Source organism: Magallana gigas, chromosome 2 (assembly GCF_963853765.1).
Source record: "Magallana gigas chromosome 2, xbMagGiga1.1, whole genome shotgun sequence".
Lineage (NCBI taxonomy): Eukaryota > Metazoa > Mollusca > Bivalvia > Ostreida > Ostreidae > Magallana > Magallana gigas.
In genome coordinates this window covers 37,372,688-37,396,103 of record NC_088854.1, presented here as the reverse complement: position 1 = coordinate 37,396,103, position 23,416 = coordinate 37,372,688, and the positions used below count along the sequence as shown (strand labels likewise).

General features: G+C 32.5%; 2 protein-coding genes across 2 annotated transcripts; one reads left to right on the top strand and one right to left on the bottom strand.

Annotated features, from left to right (window-relative positions):
- Positions 1-9,456: 9,456 nt before the first annotated feature.
- Positions 9,457-10,817, bottom strand: LOC105320934 (uncharacterized). Its single transcript, XM_011419075.4, has 4 exons — positions 10,657-10,817; positions 10,231-10,368; positions 9,724-9,958; positions 9,457-9,557 (listed from the first exon to the last, which is right to left on the bottom strand). Exons 1-4 carry the CDS (start codon positions 10,750-10,752, stop codon positions 9,490-9,492), a joined length of 537 nt encoding a protein of 178 aa, XP_011417377.2. The 5' UTR covers positions 10,753-10,817; the 3' UTR covers positions 9,457-9,489.
- Positions 10,818-16,805: 5,988 nt separating this feature from the next.
- On the top strand, positions 16,806-22,418 carry LOC136271518 (uncharacterized). The gene is made up of 3 exons (XM_066071676.1): positions 16,806-16,994; positions 21,453-21,590; positions 22,158-22,418. Exons 1-3 carry the CDS (start codon positions 16,833-16,835, stop codon positions 22,416-22,418), a joined length of 561 nt encoding a protein of 186 aa, XP_065927748.1. The 5' UTR covers positions 16,806-16,832.
- Positions 22,419-23,416: the final 998 nt, after the last annotated feature.

Below are 23,416 nucleotides of genomic sequence, written 5' to 3'. Positions count from 1 at the left end.
AAAAAGGGGGGATGGTAACGGTTTGCCACACTTGCGGTGCGGTTGATAAAATGTGCAGTGAATGCATGGAATTGATGAAATATACCATGAAAGTAAGAATTAATACATTAAAAGATGAAAGTAATAAATTAATTGAGTAAAAAACATTCTGTCCGTAATTATACCCCTTAGGAAATTTCGGACAAATTCATCAGATAATAAAAGAGACATTAATTGTGATTAAAATTTGCAATATTATTATTTTACGTAGAGAAATGACCCAGTTTGTCGCAAAATACCTGGATATTTCCGTAGATTTCATGTCCTTGGGACATTCTTTTCTGTGTGGGTTGTCGAAAAATGACCCCTTAGAATATCGACACGTGTCACATCGTGATTCAAATAACTGGTATAATGTATATATTTTTTCCTTAGGCGGACCTAAGGTAGACAAATCATAGTATTAGACCATATACGTATTCATAATATTATTTTCTGTCGCTAAAACTCACCTTCGTTAAAGCGATCGAAGACTGCGCGCTTTTCTAATCACCTGTTGTCCATTTATATACAACAAAACAATTACATAGATATATCCTTGCTTTGCAAAGGAGATATTTTGATATGGAATTACATCCCTTTTCTGAAACTATGAATTTTAATGACAATTTAAGTTTTCTGACGACTAAAAATTGAATTTCATTTAAGTTTTCTAAACACAAATGTTAAGAGAAATGTAATTCTTCGTAGTGATATGGGGACAAATCCTGTTAAGGAAGATATATAATTTATCTATAGGAGAAAGGAAAGAGTCTCAAGGGGAAGGGGTTCACAAATTTCACATTATAGTACATATACGTGTGTAAACAAAAAAGGATATTGGTACAGATTATTTCTGTTTCAACGAACAATAAATCTATGTCTATGCATTGGACTTCCTTACAATCAAATTCCTCTGGATGGGTTCTCTTAGAGATGCTTGGCTGTGCACAATGAGGCCACAGAAAGGTGAGGATTGTTTTATGGGGTATTGATCATAATGAATAGATTTAAAATAAAAATTAGGAATTTCATGTTGAAATTCACCACTTAGTTAAAATGTTCGGTCCCATGACAGAGTATTCCCCAAGAAGTAGAAATAACCTATAGTTTATGAAATGATGCATAAGCGAGTTATACTCTGTCCCGAGTTTTTGCTTCCACCACTTTTTGCTTGATATTTCGATAATCATAAATACCTTTGTGCTCAAACTACGTTCATCCACTAATATGAAAAATGTCCAGATTATCTGTTTTGAAACACCCCCGTTACCGCTTCAGGTTTCAATACACATCCCAAAATAAAAACTCTACGGTAATTTTGCATTGCTTCAGCCATTAATAAGCCCGGATGATAACGTTGAAAAATTGCGCGAGGTATCCCGAGCACTTCCGAATGGAGAAAAGATGTAAATATTTCCTATTATAAATCTCCGTAAGAAATTTGTTTTCGTTCCTGTGAACTTTTATGAGTGAAAAATGACAATTGTTCAATGAAAATATCCTGGAAATATTCCCTTTTATCGATTTCAACTGTATTTCTTTCACAGGTAAGTGTATTTTTATTAAAAATCATCAAAAAGCAATGGAAGCAATAAATTGGGACAGACTATAGTGTAAATAACACTCCATTTATTTATGCCATAACACTTTTAAACAATATGTGTTAAAAATTGGTCTAGTAATATAACATATATACACAAACTAAGATGTATCGAGGTACAGAATTTAGATTTATAGATGTAATGTTTTATGCAGTATCTGTATTACAGCGAAATGAACACCAAAGCCAAACATTCAACGACACAGGGAACATTTAATTAAGTATCGTTTTCCGGATTTACTTTTATTATTAGATATCAAATAATTAATTGGGATATTGAATGGAAACAAACTCCTGAAAAATGAAGATTCTAACTAGAATTATTGACAATAAAGTAAACAAGCATAATGAATAATAAAATGATTTACTCGTATCATTGATTTGCATTTAAATGATGTACTTAGATTTAAATTAAGGCATATAGTACTAGTATGCTGCTCCGTCACAGTTAACATCGTTGAACAGGTGAGCCAAATGGCTTAAAGGTATATCTAGTCAATTGACCCCTTTGATTTACAATACTTTTACAGATTTTTTAAAAATCGAATTTTGTCTTTATTATAGTTGATGAAAAAAATACGGAGAGAGAGAGAGAGAGAGAGAGAGAGAGAGAGAGAGAGAGAGAGAGAGAGTATACGGGTAAAAAAAAATTCCGTTATTTAGTTAGTTTACTTGGTAAAATACACATATACTAGAACTAACAATGCTATCGTAGAAAAACCACTCCGAGGAATTAAGTAACATCCTCGTTATTGCTATCAAAAAAGTAAAACAGATACAAATAATGGAAAAGGGAAATTTGGTGTCGTCTGCGGGTGGGACAGGAGTTGTTTGGACACTTTTAAAACAATCAATGTTCATTAGATAGTCTATCAACTCGAAATCAGTATTTTAAAAGTACATGTAACAGCATTATCGGTGTATCTATCATCCCACTTATATCCGCTCGGACGGTTTATAGTACAACACAGATATATAAAAGATGCCCAAAACCTCCTCATTTCCAACAAAGTTTGGGCCATGAAGCTTTTTGAAGTGACCGTGATTTTAGCTAGCCTGTTGGCGGTGGGTGAGCCACACGGGTACATGATAGATCCGCCCCAGCGATCCTCCATGTGGAGGGTTGACCCAAAGTTTCCTCATAATTACAACGACATGGAACTTTACTGTGGAGGACGAGAGGTAAAAATCACCCCTGCGGTATTTTCAGGCCAAGGTGCACATGTAATTTATTCTATAACAGGACTTTTACAAACGCAAAAGACCATGTCCGAAAAAACATCTTGAGGATTTATAAAAAAAAAACCACATTGATTTACACCCGAAGTCATTCAAGAAGTAGCTAAATATAAAAAATTGAATTTTTTAAGTGTTCATCCTCGTAATTTGTTCCATAGAATTTATCTGTCAGATGGAGTGTCTTTAACTTTAGCTTTTACTTCCCAGCTACAACATGCACTGCTTTTATTCAACAATTGATGGTGTATTTACATTTCTACATGCATTTCAAAGCGGCTATGGAATGAACTAGATGGTAAATGCGGAACATGTGGAGATCCTTACGATTCTCCAGTTCGTGAAAACGAGGCCGGAGGAATCTATGCTACAGGAACGATTGGTCTAAAATACACACGTGGACAAATTATTAAGGTATGATACTAATATACTACATGCTTGATTTTTATGACTTGTAGTTTAAAGCGTTCTCTAATGATTAGATACTTAGATTGTTTTTTTTAGTTAATTATGTTTAAAACAACTGGGTCTGCCGTCAAAATGATAAACCAAAATAAATTCTCCATTATTTTCTATCTTGTTTCGATGAACTTAAAAACCAATCAGTGATTTTATACAGGTTAAGATAGTATTAACAGCATTCCATCTGGGACACTTTCAATTCAAAATCTGTCCCCATAATAACCCCGCACTACCAGTCTCCAAAGATTGCCTGGACCAGCATATACTCACTTTGGCGGGATCAGACGAAAACACCTACACACCTGATTACAGGTCGGACGGATAGTACGAGATAGATCTCCAACTTCCGCCGGATATGGTGTGTTCACAGTGTATTCTTCAGTGGACATATACCACGGGTAACGAAATTTAATACCCACGTATTCGTGCATTACACGATTACCAAAACCGAGTACTCTTCAGAAAACAATGCCTTTATGCTATAATAAAGTAACTAAAGGCTTGTCAGTTTGCGAGTATATTGAAAGAAAAAATAAATCGCTATTTATATGTAAGATACGATGCATATCTTTCGTTCGATTTCGCTTTAGTACTAACATTTGCCGTACTTTTCATTTTGTGATTGTTCTTAAGATATCTTAAGGAAAATGAAATTGTGATTTTGTAGGTAACTCTCCTGGATATCTACCGGAAATGTTCGTCAACTGCGCCGATATCGCGATATTCGCCGATGACAACAACATAATGGAACAAACAACTTTCACGTCATCAACGAGTGACCTAACAACAACAACAACAACGACAACGCAGGCTGGTATACTGTCCTGCTCCACTGGTATCCTAATGTGTGAAGGACAAAGCCTGGACGATGAGCACTTTTGCAACGAGCACTGTCGAAAGTCCACAGCCTCCTGCACACCAATGCGCTGTAAATGTCAGTGTCGACCTATCGAGTGTAAAGCAATAGGTCCTTTCGAGGGTCAAACCGCCATGGATAAGAGTTGTCAAACAACTTGCACCCTGACTTCTGACCTCTGCAGAACGACAAACAGTGAAATTTGTTTCTGCAGATCAACAGAGTAGTATTCTTGACGATCACGTGCAATGTAGATTTTTTAAACATAGATATTGATGTAATTCGTTATCAAAATATTAGATCTATAAAATCAATTTTGCGAAGAAGTACTTGTTACACTTATGAAGTCAACAGAAAATTTATTAATATATGATACGAAAACAAAAGGTTATCCTTTTTCTATTTTCTATTTTGTCATCGAGTACCGACAAGCTATTATTGATGTGTATGTTATATGCTAGTAGAGGGAGGAAAAATTGGCTTTAAGTTCATCCAGTTTTCATTAAATCTACTCAATAAGACAGGTTTTCTGATTTTATTTCTATTAAAACAAATTCTAACCTAAAAAAAATACAGAAAAGTAAAATTTCCCCATGATGTGAATATATCTGGATAGAATCATTACAGGTGTACGGTACATGTAGTACAATGCCATTTCAAAATATAAACATTCATTAATATGGCACGTACGTTAAATCTACACCTATAGTCTTCGAAATAAGTTTCCATACGACAAAAAGTATCACATTAAATAGGTTTAATTCTTTAGAGAAAACACAATTTTGTTTTCGAATTCTTAAAACATCTTCACGCTAGAGTCCAGAAAATTACAAGTAATCAGGTAATGACCAATGCATTAGAAATACATGCATGTGTATATTGTCATTCGATAAGTAGAATAAAAAAAGGGTTATGAAAAGACTATTATAAACGTCTTCAAACTGAAAGGAAAGGCGTGAATTAACTGTATATGATGAAAAGGTGAAGTTCTCTGTTTTTAACAATCCCTGGCTATTGAATGGAAGAAAAGGATCTAGATCTCATGTGCCCGTGTGGCTCACCTACCTCCAATAGGCTAGCTATTTTTAAAGAACCCCCTCCCACCCCCACCCTCCAAGGAAAAAAAACTGCAAACTGGTCTTAGGTATATAAGATTAAATAAGTTATTCTACAAACTCGTGATCAAAGTAAAATACGCGTCGCCATTACAGTTGATCGTGTATCTGACGAAGAGAGGTTACATTCTACTTTTGATTTTGGGCCGATTTAAACTTTAGATATTTTATACATCTTTTACTATGGTGGCATAGATCTGCCACCACTTGTCAGATCATTATGTCGACTTGTCAGATCTTGATGTTGACTTGTCAGATAATTATATTGACTTGTCAGATCTTAAAGTCGATTTGTCACTTATTCACATGTTGAAAAAATTCAACACTAAACCGTTTCCACGCCAAATTTGTGCCATCAAGTTGACATAATATTTTCGGACAAGTCGACATAAGGATCTGACAAGTTGACATAATCATCTGACAAGTCGACATCATTATTTGACAAGTCGACATAATAATCTGACAAGTCAACATCATTATCTGACAAGTCGACTTATAATATGAATGATAATTTTCTTCATTTTATTTTTTCTGTCAAATAATTATGTTAACTTGTAAGATCATTATGTCGACTTGTCAGATAATTGTGTCGACTTGTCAGATGATTATGTCGACTTGTCAGATATTATGATGACAAGTTAATGACAATTAGTGGCACTAGCACGCTTTGAAAACAAAATATTGAGTTTCTAGGCAATATAATAATTTCCTGACAAGTTGACATAAATATCTGACAAGTCGACTTAATCATTCGACAAGTCAGTATAATTATCTGACTAGTGGTGGCAGATCCATGCCACCATATTTTACGGTTTTAAAGATAACAATAATGAAAATTATCATAGAAAATATTATATATTGCATTTTTGTTGCTCTCTCTCTCTCTCTCTCTCTCTCTCTTTCTCTCTCTCTTCTCAGTAGTGGTTTACAACGAGTAAACCTTTTTCTTTAGAAAAGTCATTAAAGATGATGGAACGTAACAAACATTGTATTACATGGTGATATTACCAACAAGTAGTAGACGTGAAGATGTATGCCTGTATAGTTTTTTAATGTTTGACTCAATGACTTGTGTGTGATACAATTGCATTATGTCTAAATAAGTTTCACTTTATGACGTTTGTAGTTTATAACACACAATTTTGCATTGCAGTAACGGTTACAATAGAAAATCGACATCTGTCGAAAAACAATTTTTAACAAGAGAGAATTATCATGGACATCATTCTTAGCATGTCCCCTAAAACCTGCAACTTAAACTGATCGATAGTCATATAAGATTTTTGAAAATTCTTAACTTAGAATGGACATGTATATTCAAATTTAAAATCAGCTACAAAATATCTTTCATTCCATACATAGTTATTTGTGTAAAAAAAAAAATAACCAGTAATAAGTTAAATTCAATTTGTTATCATATAACTTTCTTTTCTTAAATTGTGAAAAGTTCTGGGGGTTAAAGGGTTAAACTGATTGATAGTCATATTAAGATATTTTGAAAATTCTAAACTCATAATGGACATGTATATTCAAATATTCTTTGGATATATAGATAAAGTAAAAAAACAAGGTAAGACTCTGTCTTTAACATCGTCTTTAACATTGCCATTTGATATGCAGTGTGTCGCAGAAACGACTCTGATAGAAAATAAGTTACATCATTTTTGATAAGCTTGTGTATCATCATTGTGAGTATGCCATTGATCGAATTATTCTACTTTTATAGTGATAATTGTTTTCCAAAAGAGGCACATTGAATTATAATTCTACTTCTATAGTGATGATTGTTTTCCAAAAGAGGCACATTGCTAAATGTTCTCCATCCCTCTGTACACTTATAAATTACAGTGCTATAACAGTGATAATGGTTTCCCAGACAATGTGTCAACCTTAGTGTCCGTTGGGATGCAGTGTTGACGATGTCATTGTTCATGAATACGAGTCCGACGGATAGTGCGTTATCATTGTGGATATTAAAAGAATTGCTAGCGTTCATTACTCCCACTATACAGCTACAAATGACTCTGCTATGATTCCAAATCATTCTTAATTCAAGGTAATTCGTCTTTCTTATTCATGTAGGTCAAACTTATTTCCGATCCACTCCTCATGAATTTTTCCCATAGACACTTTTAAAAAAAAAATGCCAAAACATAAAAAGAATCTGTATTTACTCTACTGTGCGTATTATTTTACCCTGACCCGAGTTATCTCCCTGAAGTGAACAGAAGTGTAAAAAAAAAGAAGAAATTCTGTATTTTGCCAAACATCCGCATTAGAATAGATGAAATATAAGAACTTTTCCTGTAACCGTACTATCGAAAAGATTGATCCCTCAGTATATCAAAAACTTTTTTGGGATCAGTCTTATAAACTTTAGGATTATAGGAAAACTTGCTAACCAAAAGTAGTTGCAATTGATAAACATTAATGCGGATTTATATGAAAAACTACCGAATAACAAAAATCATTTTTTGCACTATTTGAATTTATATTCCATTTGGGATATTATTTCATACAATCATTTGCTGTGAAAAAGTTGAATCTCGGACATTTGAGCTTTGTCTCCAAAATAAGGTACCTTTTTGGTCAATTTCTGGAATAAACAAGTCAGCTCAAGAAATGTCTGCTTTTTGGTCCTCATATGTATAAGATGACCGGACACCCCCTTAAGGGTGTTATTTACTCAGGGTTTGAGTTCTCAAACTCCGATTGTTAAAAAGTTCAATGTAATAGGTAAAATTTGTTCTAAACACAAAAAGTATTTATTCAATAAATTATTATTTACAAAACATTCAATAGTTTTACTTTATTATGGAATTATGCTCAAGCAAAAATTGACTTTTAGCCAAACAGAGGAAATTCATACTAAATTTGGCAGATTTTGTTTTCTGCTAAAAGTTTTTTGGCATTAGTCTAGTATTAAAAGTTTGGATTTTTTTGGATTTTATATTTAAGTCTACGTAATTTTGCATATTTTCCGTTGGTTTTACCTCACTTATTCATTAAAATAATCTTATGGCACGAATAATAAAAATATTGAAAAATGCTTAAAAACGATAAAAGACATCATATCTCAAAATTTTGATCATTGACCTCATATAAATCTTATGCCAACAGAATAAGGTCAATATAAGTAGTTCAATAATTATCATAAATGTTTTTCTATTATCATCATTCAATTTTTTGTAAAATTGAATCAAAAATGGGTAGGGATTTGAAAACTGATAGAGGAAATTCGGACTGAATTATTTTTTGAAATTGATGCTGAAATCTTAATGTTGTGTACTTATTTAGTGCCACTACCATTCATAAACTGTATCTTATTTTTTAAAGTGTTTAATTATTGTCATTGTCATTGACCTACTTTTCTGAAAGTGAAAAATAACAATTCAAGCAAAGGTCTATAACACACAATAGATGGTTTTTCATTATCATCAGTGGATTTTTTTTTCGTTCTGGGTAAACGTCATCCTTAAAGATTTTTCCAAATTACTTTGATAGATCGACCCATCGTCCGAAAGCAAAGCTGCCGGGAGTAACCATTAGTTTTGAATATTTGAAAGAACTTTACATTTTAGTGCATAAAATTAAAAGAAGTTGTTATACATGTAGTTGCTTGAGAAATAAAAAAAATGTAAGCGTTCTTGTAACCTGTCATTTTCAATTTCAACTTGAGCCTTTCTGCTTTATTTGAATCATGTTCTGAAGGAGGGTCGATCGTATAGAAAAAAGTTCAAAGAACAAGATATCGCAGATAAGAAGACAGATGGAATGGTTCTCTAGATATCCCTATTTAATAATTCTAGTATAATTCATGAAATAGAGCATTAAAACGTGGAATTGCGGATAAATTAAAATTAAATATATGTGTAGAAAGGATGTACATTTTTCGATACGCATACTGGATTCTAGCTGCTGCACTTTCGTTTTTGGATGTGAAAGTGAACAGCAAACTTAATAATATCTAGTGATTGCGCTCTATTATCTGGCCCCGTCGTCACGAACTTTCCTCAAGTTAATTACTAGGCATCCGGTATTTTAAGGTTTTGAGTTGAGAACTGAGTAGGATGATTTGAAAATTTTGGTGACGATTGGGCTAGAATGAAATCTTAAAAAAGATATTTTGAATTTACAACTATTTTATTGCAGAATTGAGTTCACAGTGAGATTGTTTTGTTAAGCAAACACTGGTCCCGTTATGGCGGAGAAATAGCGATATCAGCGCAGTTTATGAACATCTCTGGTGGAAATCCCGGCGAATTACCTATACAAACAAAAATAAAACCGTATTAGTTCAGAATTCTGTTGATTTATACCTGTAAATCAGTCAATCAATCGTTAGCACAGTATTAGTTCAGAAATTCTGTTGATTTCTAAATCAATCAATCAATCGTTATCAAGGAATTAACAATTCATACTGTAGTTTATACCTGTAATATAGTGCCACTGAAGAACACACTGTGTACACTCCATGTTTCGGGGGAGTTGAAGGTCTATATAGTATACCCCTGACTTGGTGGGGTAGAAGAAGTATTGGTTGGTTCCCGCCAGAGTCAGTCGATTTTGATCTAGGCAGGCCTGCGAAACGCGCTGTGTGGGGTTGTTGTGGGGACAGATTTTAAATTGGAAGTAACCTTTATGGTATGCCGTCAATACTATCTTTACCTGTTCAAAATACAATGTAAGATCGTTTGTAACTTTTTACGTTTCCATATATATAATTGATAAACATGTTTAAAATATTATCATATGTAACTTTCATCGATATGAGAAATAGCTTATGAATTATTACGACGTAACTGATTATAGTGTTTTTGCAATATCTAGAATATGGAATATGTAGTTCAATATTAATTTGACCGAAAAGGCTTTATTTATTAAAAGAAAACATATGAAATATATTTATACGTCTTTCATAAAAAAAAATCTTGGCCTACCTTAATAATATCTCCTCGTTTGTATCTCTTACCAATCGCTCCTGTTGCATAGATTCCTCCAGCCTCGTTTTCACGAACTGGTGCATCGTAAGGATCACCACATGTTCCACATTTACCACCGAGTTCATTCCATTGTTTCTTCAGAATGAAATAAATTGAACAGTGTAAGTTGACAAATTGTATATTGAACGTCTGTTATTGAATTTTAGAATATTGTAATGAAAAATGTTTTTACAATCTTTATGAAAATGATGAAATACAAAGTTTATCATAAGTACTGCGTTGCCACAATTTGTACTTGCATTATGATTCTTCAGTTCAATTACGATTTCATGACGATTATCATGAGTCATAAATCGGATCACTTTTAAGATACTAAAAGAGAAAATCATCTGCTCAAATGTTAACGTAGATATAATTGTTTACCTCTCGTCCTCCGCAGAAGAGTTCCATGTCGTTGTAATTTGGAGTAAACCCTTGATACACCCTCCACATGGAGGATCGCTGGGGTGGATCTATCATGTACCCGTGTGGCTCACCCTGCGCCAACAGGCTAGCTAAAATCGTGATCAAAGTAAAATACGCCATTACAGTTGATCGGGTATTTGACAAAGAGAGGTTACATTCTCCTTCTTATATATTGTTTGCATGACGTCAATATTTTTTATGAGGACAGCGGATCTAGGATATAGGAAATTTAGATAGAGAGATAAAAATGAGTAAATGTACTTCTAATCTGAATCAATTTTATCTTTACGTCATAATCATATAGTTTTGTTCCACACCAAAAGTCGAACAGGAGACCCATGGATTGAAATTAGCAATCAGTGAAGTGTGTCCGATTCCTAAAGTGGATAAACATTTATTGTATGATTTTTTTTTTACAGAAAATTAAACAGCGTTTAACGTATTCAGAACTGTAAGATTTTACAAGTCGTCCGGAAAATACATTCTTTGCTGTGTGAACGAGCCAAAATCATATTCAAAATATCGAGAAATGATATTTTAAGCTTTTAAAGAAAATGTCGCACTGCGTTATAAGTATTTGGGTCGCATAGTTTCGGAACTGATATTTTACATATGTTGTAGATAGGCCGAGAAAAACGTGTCTCAAAAACTTCATCACTATTATTAAAAGAGAAATGACATTTTCATACACTACATTTCTGTAAATTACATCTTATTGCATATTGGAAACATTGAGCGCTGATCCTCTTTCTTACTCCATTGTTAAAATACCCTTAAAGTTTACAATTGATTAAGAAACTTGTTTCTCAACAAAGTACAAAATGATGGAATGCAGCAATAATTTTGCCCACAAGTATTTATGATATAGATTTTATGCCTATAAAGTTCATTTATAGTTCTTTTCTACTTTCATTCACTCCTTTCAAATATTACGTTTGTTTGTTTGTTTGTTTTTTTTTTTTGTATGTGTTTTGTTTTCTGTGTTTTATTTGAGGTATAGCTTTACAGAGGTAAAAACTTTTCCAAGAAAGCAAGAAAGACAATATCATTTCGATCAACCCGCCTCGAATACGTCGTACAATTGGTTTTTAATTGGATATTTAAATTGCATGTTTGTGCTTGAGAATGAGTTCATATACAGTATTTTAATTGATTTTATTGTTTAAAAACATTAATTTATAGTGCTTTAATTTAGCGTCAGTCCGTTTGGATTTTAACGTATCCCATAAGAATCTTTCAAATTGACGTCATTGCGACGTCGAAAACAATTTAGCGATTTATTCTTCTTTCCACAGATTGTTACGTGTTCCTTTGATTTCTTTTTGCATATGCGCATTTACCCAAGTAATAAATAACCGATCAAAGTGATAAAAAAAATAATGCTATATAAAGTTGTTTCCAAAGTCGTTTCAAAGTCGTTAGGTATTTCATTCACAATACCGTAGTATTTAGTTTTACGTCGTATAGACGTTGTATGCCCGCTTAGATGTAGTTTTATCAATGGCATTGTTCATATACACGAGTCTGACATTTTGTTGTCATCATTGTTGATATTAATCTGTGCATTCATAAATTACTCCCGAATCTAAATCCTCAGCAAAAACAATTTAAGAAAGAGTTATCTTTGTTACTGAAAGAGGAACCGACGCATCCACGAAATAACACCCCCGCGAATGAGCAAAAAAGTAACAATCTATGAAAATTGGCCCCCACAAATTTAAATAATTCCATAGTAAATGGTTTTCCAGAAGCTGGTTGGGTTTCTCTTTGGGTGCGCCTCTGTTTGAGTTTATCGTGGATATAGCATTGGTTGATGTTTATCATCTTTAAGTTCTATTATAAATAGTCAATTTTAAAAAAAAGCTTAATTCAAGCCATCACTCACATCAAATGGTCATTTTAGTCAAACTCTTGGTCATCTCCAACCTATCAAAAAGAACCATTAGTCAATTTTAGTTCTGTGTAAAAAATTTTTTTTCGAGTTTTAAAAATATTATGTGTCAAATTTTGTGTCTCCTTTCTTTGTTGTATAATAAACCTATTTTTCTATTACCACTTATTCTAAGGTACAGGAATCATTGTGTAGATTCTTTAAGAAAGCATAAGATTATTTGTAAGACTTGTGTGATGATAGATACATGACCATTGAAAAAATGCCTTAATGGGCATTATTTTTCATTGTTATCTAACGCGACAAGTTACAAATAGCAATTCTTCTAGACTGACTTTTGGTAACTAAACAACCATTTTTGTTACCCCTCGATTTTGTGAACTATATATAGCCATGATCATTTAATGACCTTCTTAACAGGACAAATAGCAATTCTTCAAGATTTATCTTTGGTAAAAAAAAACCATTTTTTTTAATCCCTCGATTTTGTGAACTATACCTAGGCTAGCCATGATCATTGAGCGCTCTTACCTTAATAGGACACGTTAGGGTTGTCTCCCGTAGGGCACTATACACTCAAGTTTTTCATGGTACGTTTCTGGAGCAGATTATTGGGAATTTAATGTGGATAAGGTAACATAATACTCATTTCATTTCTAAAAAAAACCTTTTATGAAATGGTACTTTTTAAACTATAAAGTATATTTTTTTAATTTCTGCTAATAATCATAAAAATTGTAGTATCTAATCGGTTGCGGTGGTTTTACAGATCAAAACTAGATGCTGTTCAAAACCAGTTGCACTACGCTGTTGGACAAAATTGTAGAAAAAAACAAGTAAAACTTGTAGTTTTTTCTATTGTAATGAAAAGAAAAGCACTGAACACATTTGATATTATAATGTAATATGTTAAGTTTAATTTTGTTTCTGTATAATGGAATTGTCTATGACCGTAAATAGGTCAGCCCAAATTTTCCAAAAAGAGCTGCAAACCTGCAGCTAGATGTAAAATAAACGAAGTCTCCCATCTCTTCAAAATAATCTGATATGTAATAAAAGACATTAAGAATAAATAAGAACACAAAATGCTTGTTTGTTTAATGGGCATTGAATCAATCAGATTATCTGCATGGCGAGGAAGATCCAGATCAAGATCCAAAAACAAGATCCAGTGGTCCAGTCACACTGGCAAAACAAATTACAAGTATCATGAAATCGGTCTTTAGTAAATGAAATGTATAAACCTTTAACACTGTTCACGTCATTAAATCTGTATGTCCCTCAAGCATATACGTGTATCACGTTCGATCTATATGGTCAAACAAATTGCCTTAATCAATTAGATAAGGATGTTAATAACTAATATTAACTGTTCCCAGTGTCTTTATCTGTGATAATACTACGTATCGATTTTGTACTATACAGTCCAATAAATTCAAAAGACGTAAAGTTGGGGCGCCAGCTACTTAATATTTTAATTTTTGAATCGTACAATTGCTGAAAAATGTATAAATATAAGTAAAACGAATTATTCTTTGAATATTGTGAGTAATACTCTCAAAATTATCACCTCATAATACTTAAAGAATGATTCCTTATTCCTTAATTATGCATGATTATTTTATGCAAAACATTGCACATTGCAAAAGGTAGGGAAAAAAGTTTTGTAATTAGACTAATAATCTTAAATATTTTTCCGATATACCCCCATCTTCCGATTTCTAAGAAATTGTTTTTATACAGCTCATAACGAAAACGAACTACAATATAATCGCTTTTATGGATGCAGAGAGATATTGAAGTAAAAGACCATTGGAGAAATTTTTGTCATATATGTAACATGATTTTTTTCTGCAATGGTTCCTACTGTCATGTTGTAAATTTTGAATTTACTGCGTGGGTGTAAATACAAAATTTACAACATGACATCTTGTAATTTTGTTTTTAATCATTGTAGCATAAAATATTTTTAAACGAAATTATGAAACTTATTTATGACATTTAATATAGATCGAGATTATAAGGTCACTTTTATGAAAACTGGGGAAACGGATGATATTTCCTTTAATTTTGTATTTCATACAACTACATGTAGTATTTCATACAAATGAAACTGTAGAAGTGAACTTGTGAGCTGGTTTGACCAGAAAATAAATGCATTGAATTAGTTAACAGGATGCTTACATGTACATAGTCATTTAATCAACTTGAAAAATCCAGGTTTTTTATCAAACATCTGTAAATGTTCGTCGGTTTTCTTCGCAAATAAAGGAGTAAATATTTTACGTGGATTCGAGTGTAGTAAATGCGATGTTTTGTTCCCTTGTACCTGTTATATCGCAGAAACATTAAAAAAAAATAGTAGTTCGGTTCGATATTAATACTCATCATATCTATACTCACAAAAACACTTGTTTCTTATTATCTTGTACAACAGAAAATTAAAATAAATGAATGTACACGTTCAAATCCTAACTGCGTAGTAAAATTTGACATTCTAAATCGGCTTCTATAATTAAATTTGGGTCTATTCTGGTTGTTTAATCTTAGAACTATGGAGATGATATCTGTGTGATTTAATTGCCTACGTAGTTATCTGTGACTACAGATCAGGGTGAATTGACCACAAAGTTCATTCATGTGTAAAAAGAAAATATGTAATACATGTATATAGATGTAGTAGTGGGCGTCTGTTGCTTTTCAATAACTACAGTAAGGTCAAAAACGATTCCAGTACTTTGTAGCGAAACTTTAAAACTTTTTAACATTGAGTAACAGCTTTATTCCTGATGGTTGATATTTCTTACTGTAATATTCACTTCTTTAATTTCAAACTCAAATGCTTCAACAGGATATACATATATTTTGTCCTTGTATAAATTTTGATTTTGTAACCATCCATACATATGTAATTCTTTGTGTGCTATTATGTTGTATTTCAACATGCATTAAAATGTTATTAAAATCAAATTCAGCACTGCGTTGGATATCGTTACCGAACTACAGTGCTACAATTAGTGATATTACTATGCAAACATCCTTAAGTAGTGTAGAATGATTCTAAATTGTTTAAACTGTTATACCTCGGCCACTTGGGCCCAAGAGGGGTTCAAAATTCAACATAAAAATGTATAGGGAAAATGTTTAAAATTCTTCTTCGGCGAAGCTACAATGCTACAATTTGTGAGATTACTATGCAAGCATCTTCAGATAGTGTAGATTGTACTAGTAAATTGTACAAACCACGGCCCCTTAGCTAATGCATAGGGGCCCAAGAGGGGTTCAAAGTTCAACAGAAAAATATAAAAAGGGAATATGACTTTTAAAAAATTTTCTTCTGAAGAACTAATCCTACAGTTAGTGGTATCACTTATAAATTGTTAAATTGACCCCAAGGCCAATACTGGGGCCTCTGATGAGGTTCAAATTTTGATGTAAAAACATATAGGGAAAATGTAAAAATATCTTCTTTTCCCTGAAGAAACACAATGCTACGTTATTTTATTTTACTATGTAAGCTTTATCGAATGTTCATATCCTCTTACAAGGTCTCAATGACCTACAGTCACATTTCCTAATTTTTTATAGGTCATTTTCCAAGTTTCATTTCTTTGATAAGTTGATTTATTTTTTTTGTGATAATAAGAATTGTCAGTTGATGCATCTTAATTCCTAGGAAATGATGTCCAAAAAAGTAGGCGTCATTTTTAGGATTTTTATATTAACTGTTTTATGTGTTGTTTAATCTTTGAAAATAAGATCCGTTTAATGAGGTTAATAACATTCAAGAAATTTCTATATTTAAAAAATAAGAAAGAGGTGCAAATACTTTAGCTCGTGTAAGCGATAAGGCCTATGGACCTCTTGTTCATTCGTTTTTATATATTATGATAATAATAAGTTTCTATATTATCTATTTAGAATCATAATGCAACAAGACGCATGACGTTTTAAACATTTTCAATTGTATTTCAAATACTTGCAGACCGCTTGCATGTATTTATGATGAATATGATAAATAAACATTGTAGAAATCTTTTCCAACTATCTTTATGATGGTCCAGATATTGTGAATTTTAATATCAGGAACGTATCAATTTCTAATTACCCGTCTTATCAGGTATTCCGCTTCAGATCCTACATCTAATTAAGATGAGTATCACATCTGTAATGGCCAAATGAAGCTAAGGCGGCGAATAATATATAAAGCAGCAGTCTCTCGCTGTCTTCACAATGCCCAACCATGAAGCTCCTGAGTCTGTCAGTGGTTTTAGCTAGCCTGTTGGCGGTGGGTGAGCCACACGGGTACATGATAGAGCCACCCCAGCGATCCTCCATGTGGAGGGTGTATGAAGGGTTTACTCCAAATTACAACGACATGGAACTCTTCTGCGGCGGAGTTGCGGTAAGATTAACATGCTAATTTAATGCCCCAGTGCTACAAAAGTGGTATATATATAAGTAGTTCTTATATAACGGTATCTTGAACGGATCCAGAAAATGTTTTAGGGGGTCCAAGGGATAATTGTTTTTAGTTTTCCAGATGGGGGGGGGGGGGGGGGGGTCTGGACCCCGACCCTCCACTAGATAGGCGCATGGGTATATCCTACATGTACCAGGTAAAACTTTGTATACCTTAGTGTCCTAGAGTCCACATCTACTGAAATTTCTTTACATATGATATGTATCAACGAAATCTTTTATAAGTGAAACATGAAAAAGTTAAATAAAGCTTAATCTTATCTCATAAAAGAGATATCTCTTTTCCCTGCTTGTGGTTAATGGCGGAAATATTTATGATTATAGATTTTGATGTTACATGTTTTGCAAAAGTCAAAATTTTTCTACTGTACCCGAACATTTGCAGTACGCGCAGAAATCCGTTTCCGCAATAAACGGAACACAATTTTCAAGCACTATTTAAAATATAAAACAACGAAATAATCTGCTACTTTTGTTAGAAGAAAATACATTCATTTTTACGTAAAATGTGTCATCTTGATAAATTTAGTAATTCTAAGGCCAGGATAAAGCGATTAAGTATGTATATACAATAAATCAAGGTAAACGTGGGAATGATGCGGCATCTCTTTAATATATCCGTACCTTGTCAAACACATTCTTGTACTATACAGCCTTCAAAAAATTTCTAATTTTATAACCAAGAATTATAATTATTTTTGCACGTTTTGCATACAAACATGAATAGATAATAGGTTCTTTATACTTTTATGATATATATACTTTTATGATATATATACTTTCATGATATATATATACACACACATGTATAATACAGTATTTGTCACTTATTTTGATTTTCACCTTATTGTATCTTGTACATGTTCCTCAAAGTAAAAATCTCTTTATCAGCAAAAGTCTTATTCGCAATTTGAAAATCGAATCAATCACCATCAATTAAATAGATAATTCTGTGCAGAAAGCTTTTGTCTTTTATCATAAATCATTTATGTTGTCAATGATTAAAAAAATTAAAAATGTCGATCACTTATCTTATATGTAAGACGAACGATTTTGCACGTTCAATGAAGTAATCCTGAATGAATGATTTAAAGTGGACGACTTTCCCAACATGGACCAAAATACTAGACTTGAGAATAACCTCCTGTAAAAATTGTTGGAAGCAGCAACCAAGTTCTATTTTGCGAAATAAACTTTAATTTTTACGCTATTTTCACAAACTTCTTTTTCAACTTCGCAGATATTTACATTTGTAAACAAGTGGCAGTAATAATATATAAGTAGTATATAGTAGTAATAAATATGGTCCATTTTTTTCCTTGCTTGTTTCACATGTGTTAGGATATGTTCTATTTTTTAATATGAATAAATCAATAGCGTTAGCGGGTTATGTAATTTTTTTGGCAATGATCGCTACCTTCATAACCCGCATGAATCATCAAAGAAAGCATTTTATTATTTATCTTTATATCTTTCTGATAACTAATTATTAAATTGATTGTGAAAGTAAAAAAAAATAACTAAATTACAGTAACTGTTAGTGAACATCAGGATGTTAATAGCTGTGAGACTTTGAGTCTGACATCATCATGATTATTTCGTGCAGTCCGCGATTTTTCTTAGGTCGTTGTAAGTTTCGACCAATCGATAAACGGGGCGTGTCGATTCAGTCCTGTCAGTTTCTTGTCAGTTTCAGCCGCTGTAGATTTCGACCAATTGATAAACGGGGTGTGTTGATTTTAGTCTGGCTGTTTCTATAGAACTATAAGTTCCGTAAGAAATAGAGGGAATCATACCCGGGAGATATAAATAAAAAGCTTTCAACAGTGCTTACCTTGAAAAAAAATGGAGATGAAATACAAATATCAAACGCCAGTGTGCACAATTATAAAGTAATGTTTTGTTTTTAAAATGCGTTCTCTTTCTTTGATGAGAAATAAAGGGCCAAAAAGCTCAAGAAAACTTACTTGTGCATGGTGTTGAATAATTTTTCATGTCAAATAATAGTACATGACATTTTATTTTAAAAAACGCAATTTTCCTCTTTAGGCTCATTAAATCAGACAATATCCCACTCAAACTGAAGTCGCATCTTTCTTATCTTTTCCTGCATAATGTATAGAATTAATTTTGGCTAACAATACTAGTTATCAGACCACTGTTCAAAATGGATCAACAGCAGGTACATGTACCGGTACTTGGCCGGTTTTTTGGTCTGCGTTTATACACTAACATTATACTCTAAGGAGACTGAATTATCAAATCACCAGATCTATCTCTAAAAATTTGAATATGATATTTTGGACCAATTAAAACTATTATGTAGTAAAGAAAAACTTTAGATTATTTTTTTTCTATTTATTTATCAATTAGAGCTGAATAATTCTAAAAATGGCTTTGACCATTTAGCCCTTTCAAGAAGAGAATGTTTGAAAAGAAATCAGAAATAAAAGCAATCAAGTCTGAGTGCAAACACTTCTGCGTTTTTCTACAAATAGGTCAATATATACGAATTGCTGAAAAAGAGAGAAACGACCCAAAAAAATAAAATTAAAAAAATCAAAAAAAATCAGTGTTTGCTACTTCATATAATCATGAGATGTCGAGAGAAAGCATGTTTTATTAAGGAAATGAATTTGTTCAATATATAATTTATATAACCGTCTGAATAAATTAACATGAAATTATCGTTAGGATTCTTTATATGTATATCAAAAGCATACTTTGATGATAAAAAAAAAATAAAGCATAGATTTATAATTAAAAGGATCTTTGACGTTTTAATTTATATTTACAAAAAAATAAAGAAATGTTTAAATAATTCAACAATGTTATCTTGAGTGATAAAACATCATAATTTATAAAAAGAAGACCTGTCCCGTTCTTCTCCCGATTTCTACGCTTTACAATTGTTTGGTGTTATATATACATGTTTATTATACAGGGTTTAGTAATCTCCCCAAAAGGAAAAACAATTTTGATTTATTTTCCTAAAAAGGCCGCAAGCATTTTTTTTTTGTGATATTAATGATGGATATTAAATTATAACGTTTTCATGGCTGTAGATAAGAAGAATAGACAGATAAGTATCTTTAATTATAATTCGCCTCGGATTATGATGGTATCGGAGTCATAAAGATAAAAATCTCCACTAAACACACGCACCTGTAAATAGAATTCTACACGTAAGCGCTTCGCATGTCAACTGTTTTACGCTAACGGATCTTAGATTTAGAAATTTTATTACCGTTGTCAAAGTTCAACTGAAACTGTGCGGGAAATATCCCGCAAATATGTATTTTTCTCGAAATAAATTTCGAATAAAATTCTTAATTTGCCTAAAATGAGTGCACATCCCCATACTTTCTTTGTGACTAAAATAAGTATATTCTCCTGTAGCTATAGATCATAATGATTTATACAGCATTTAGCAACCAGTCAATGAGTAGTTTATAAAACGATTTAAAAAGTAGATAGCCACTTTCAATTAAATAATGCTTAACAATTGCATTGAAAAAAAACCCCTCGGAGGGACAAAAATAAGTATTTTAAAAAGACTAACGTAGAAATGATTAATGAAGAAATTCACATGGTTAAAAATTCTTCTTCGTGTCATTAAGCTGCACAGGGCCGGTGCTATTCCGGTTTCAGTGGTGCTTAACGAATCCATTGGGGGGGGGGGGGGGGAGGGGGGGGTATACTGAAAATTGAATGAACATGAAGTTGCCCCCCCCCCCACTTTTATGGGACCATGTAAAAAATTGAATTGAAAATAAGAAAATGAACAGTGAAATTGAAGTTAAAGGAATACTTGTCCCCAAACTAACACCCAGCATAAGCCGGTACCCAATTTCATCTGGGTGGACTGATACCAATAATGTAGATAAAGTGCCTTGTCTAAGATCACAAAACAACATCTATTGACCACAGCGGGGTTTAAACCAGTGACCTTTTGGTTACTGTCCTAGCGCATATGACATCTGAGCCATGTGCTCCACGTTTGATTAAATAAAGTACAAAAAGATTTCATTATTTCATTATTTATTATTCATTGAATATCCCCTCCCTTAATTTATTGACCAATTATATTTTCACTCTAACTTTTCCTCGCTCTTAATTGTTAGAATTGCTTAATTAAACTACACTGTAGTACACCAAAAAATAAATCTTTATAAAAATGCTAGTGGTCGGTTCAAGTTTGAACTTGATCTAATAATAGTTATTGTATGGAATATTTAGTTTTCACAATGTCTACCTTTGATTTGTCAAAATGTAATTCAAATAACTGACATTTTTTTTAAAAGAGTCTTTTGAATTTGTAAAGGAATAATTGTCGATTGTCTAATTTCACAAGACTTTCATATTAGTATTTTTTACACAGAAACAATGGGATGAAATGGATGGGAAATGTGGAACCTGTGGCGATGCATATGATGCAGAAGTTCGTGATAACGAGGCTGGAGGAATCTACGCTACTGGCGTGATTGGACGAAATTACACACGTGGTCAAGTCATCACGGTATTTAAAAAATAAATAAATAAAAAACATTCATGCAGCAGAAAACCTCTAAAGTTTTTGTGGGGAAATAAAATGTCTTTTCTCTCAACTCACATTTTGACACTGAAAAAAAAACCACTCTCATATTTTTCTACGCGGGTACCCTTGCTATTGTTTTATTGTGTCATATTTGTATGCTTAAGGCGTCATCCGTTATATGTAAAGTTACGCCAAGTTTGTATTGCCTTAAAAATTATACACATTACTTTCAATTTTCAATGTTTTTTCTTAGGATTAAAGAAGTACAAACAATAAATCATTCAAAATCTGGTCCTAGTAATAAAAATGTCATGTGTTGGTGTGTTTCGATAATTACTGTTTGCTTTCAGTTTCAAAATAAATCAGAGACACGCAATATCTTTGTTTAATCAGTCATTTATATTCTTGATTCATTGGAGAATGTCCATATTTGTCAGATTACACAGCTCACAAATTGATTTTTAATAAACCGGTCAGCAACGTTACTAGATACATATAGTAAGATACATTGTAAGATCAATTTAAAAGCATATTTAATTGCTCTTTTAGGTACAGATTCGGCTAACAGCATCTCATTTAGGAAACTTTCAGTTCAAAATATGCCCCCACAACAACCCAAAAGTACCCGTGACCCAGGAGTGCCTCAACCAACACAAACTGAATTTAGCGGGAACAGACGAGCATCACTTCTATCCCAAAGAAACAGGATATTACGACATAGATCTCCAACTTCCGCTGGACATGGTGTGCTCACAGTGCATTCTTCAATGGCATTACACTGCAGGTAACTGCTCAAACTACACGTATTAAAATGACGCACGGTGATCATAGATGTACGAATTAATTAACAGATATTTTTAACATTAGAAACGGTTTTTTGTGGAAGTGAGATTTTTTGGAAGCTGTTCAACGACCTTATTTTATTTTAAAGATACATGTACATTTACCGTTAGTTAATGGGCTTTTACTAAATTAGTACATGCATGTTTTAACATTTTATTATTTATTTAAACAATAAAATTCTTTCTTTGGTGATACATGCGGGATATGAAGGTGGCAACATTGCAGAAAAAATACATAACCAGCGTTAGCGGGTTGTGTAAATGTTTTCTGCAATGGTCGCTACCTTCATAACCTGCATGATCGAGTCATCACAGAAAGCATTTTATTGTTTATATTTAAGCTACATCTTTCTGTTAACAAATTAATAAATTGATTGTAAAAAGTAAGGTAAATTAACTAAATTACTGTTAATGTACATCAGTACGTTAGCTTAAAGGGTCATTCAAATCGTTTCCCGTGGGCCCTTAAGTCTGCCATTTCTACAGAACTATGAATTTAACAACAAGTTTCAGTAAGAAATAGGGGAAATCATTCTCGGTAGATGTAAATATTGATCTATAAAGTGATTTGATTGATGTAGTCATATTTTGTAAAGAACAAAAGAAACATTCAAATTTCATTACTTTCGAATTTGTTGTAAATCTTTTGTTCCAAGTACAAACAAGTCAAAACCGCCTAGGCTGATACCCCGCCCCCCTTAAACAAAAACCACGAAAAAACAAAAGGGCGATTCATCAAACAAAATTAACTTTTACTATTAGTGGTAGACATTTGTTTAATAATTCGAAATTTACGTTTATAGAAATGGAGTTTTTAATCAATTACTTTGGACTCTTTTTAATGTAAATGACATCTACTAGAGATATTTTCACGAGTTTTTATCGTGATTTGATTTTTTTTTATCGAAAAAGTTAAAAAGAGTTTAAGTTTCCATGAACCTACAACAACTTTGACATAATTTTGTG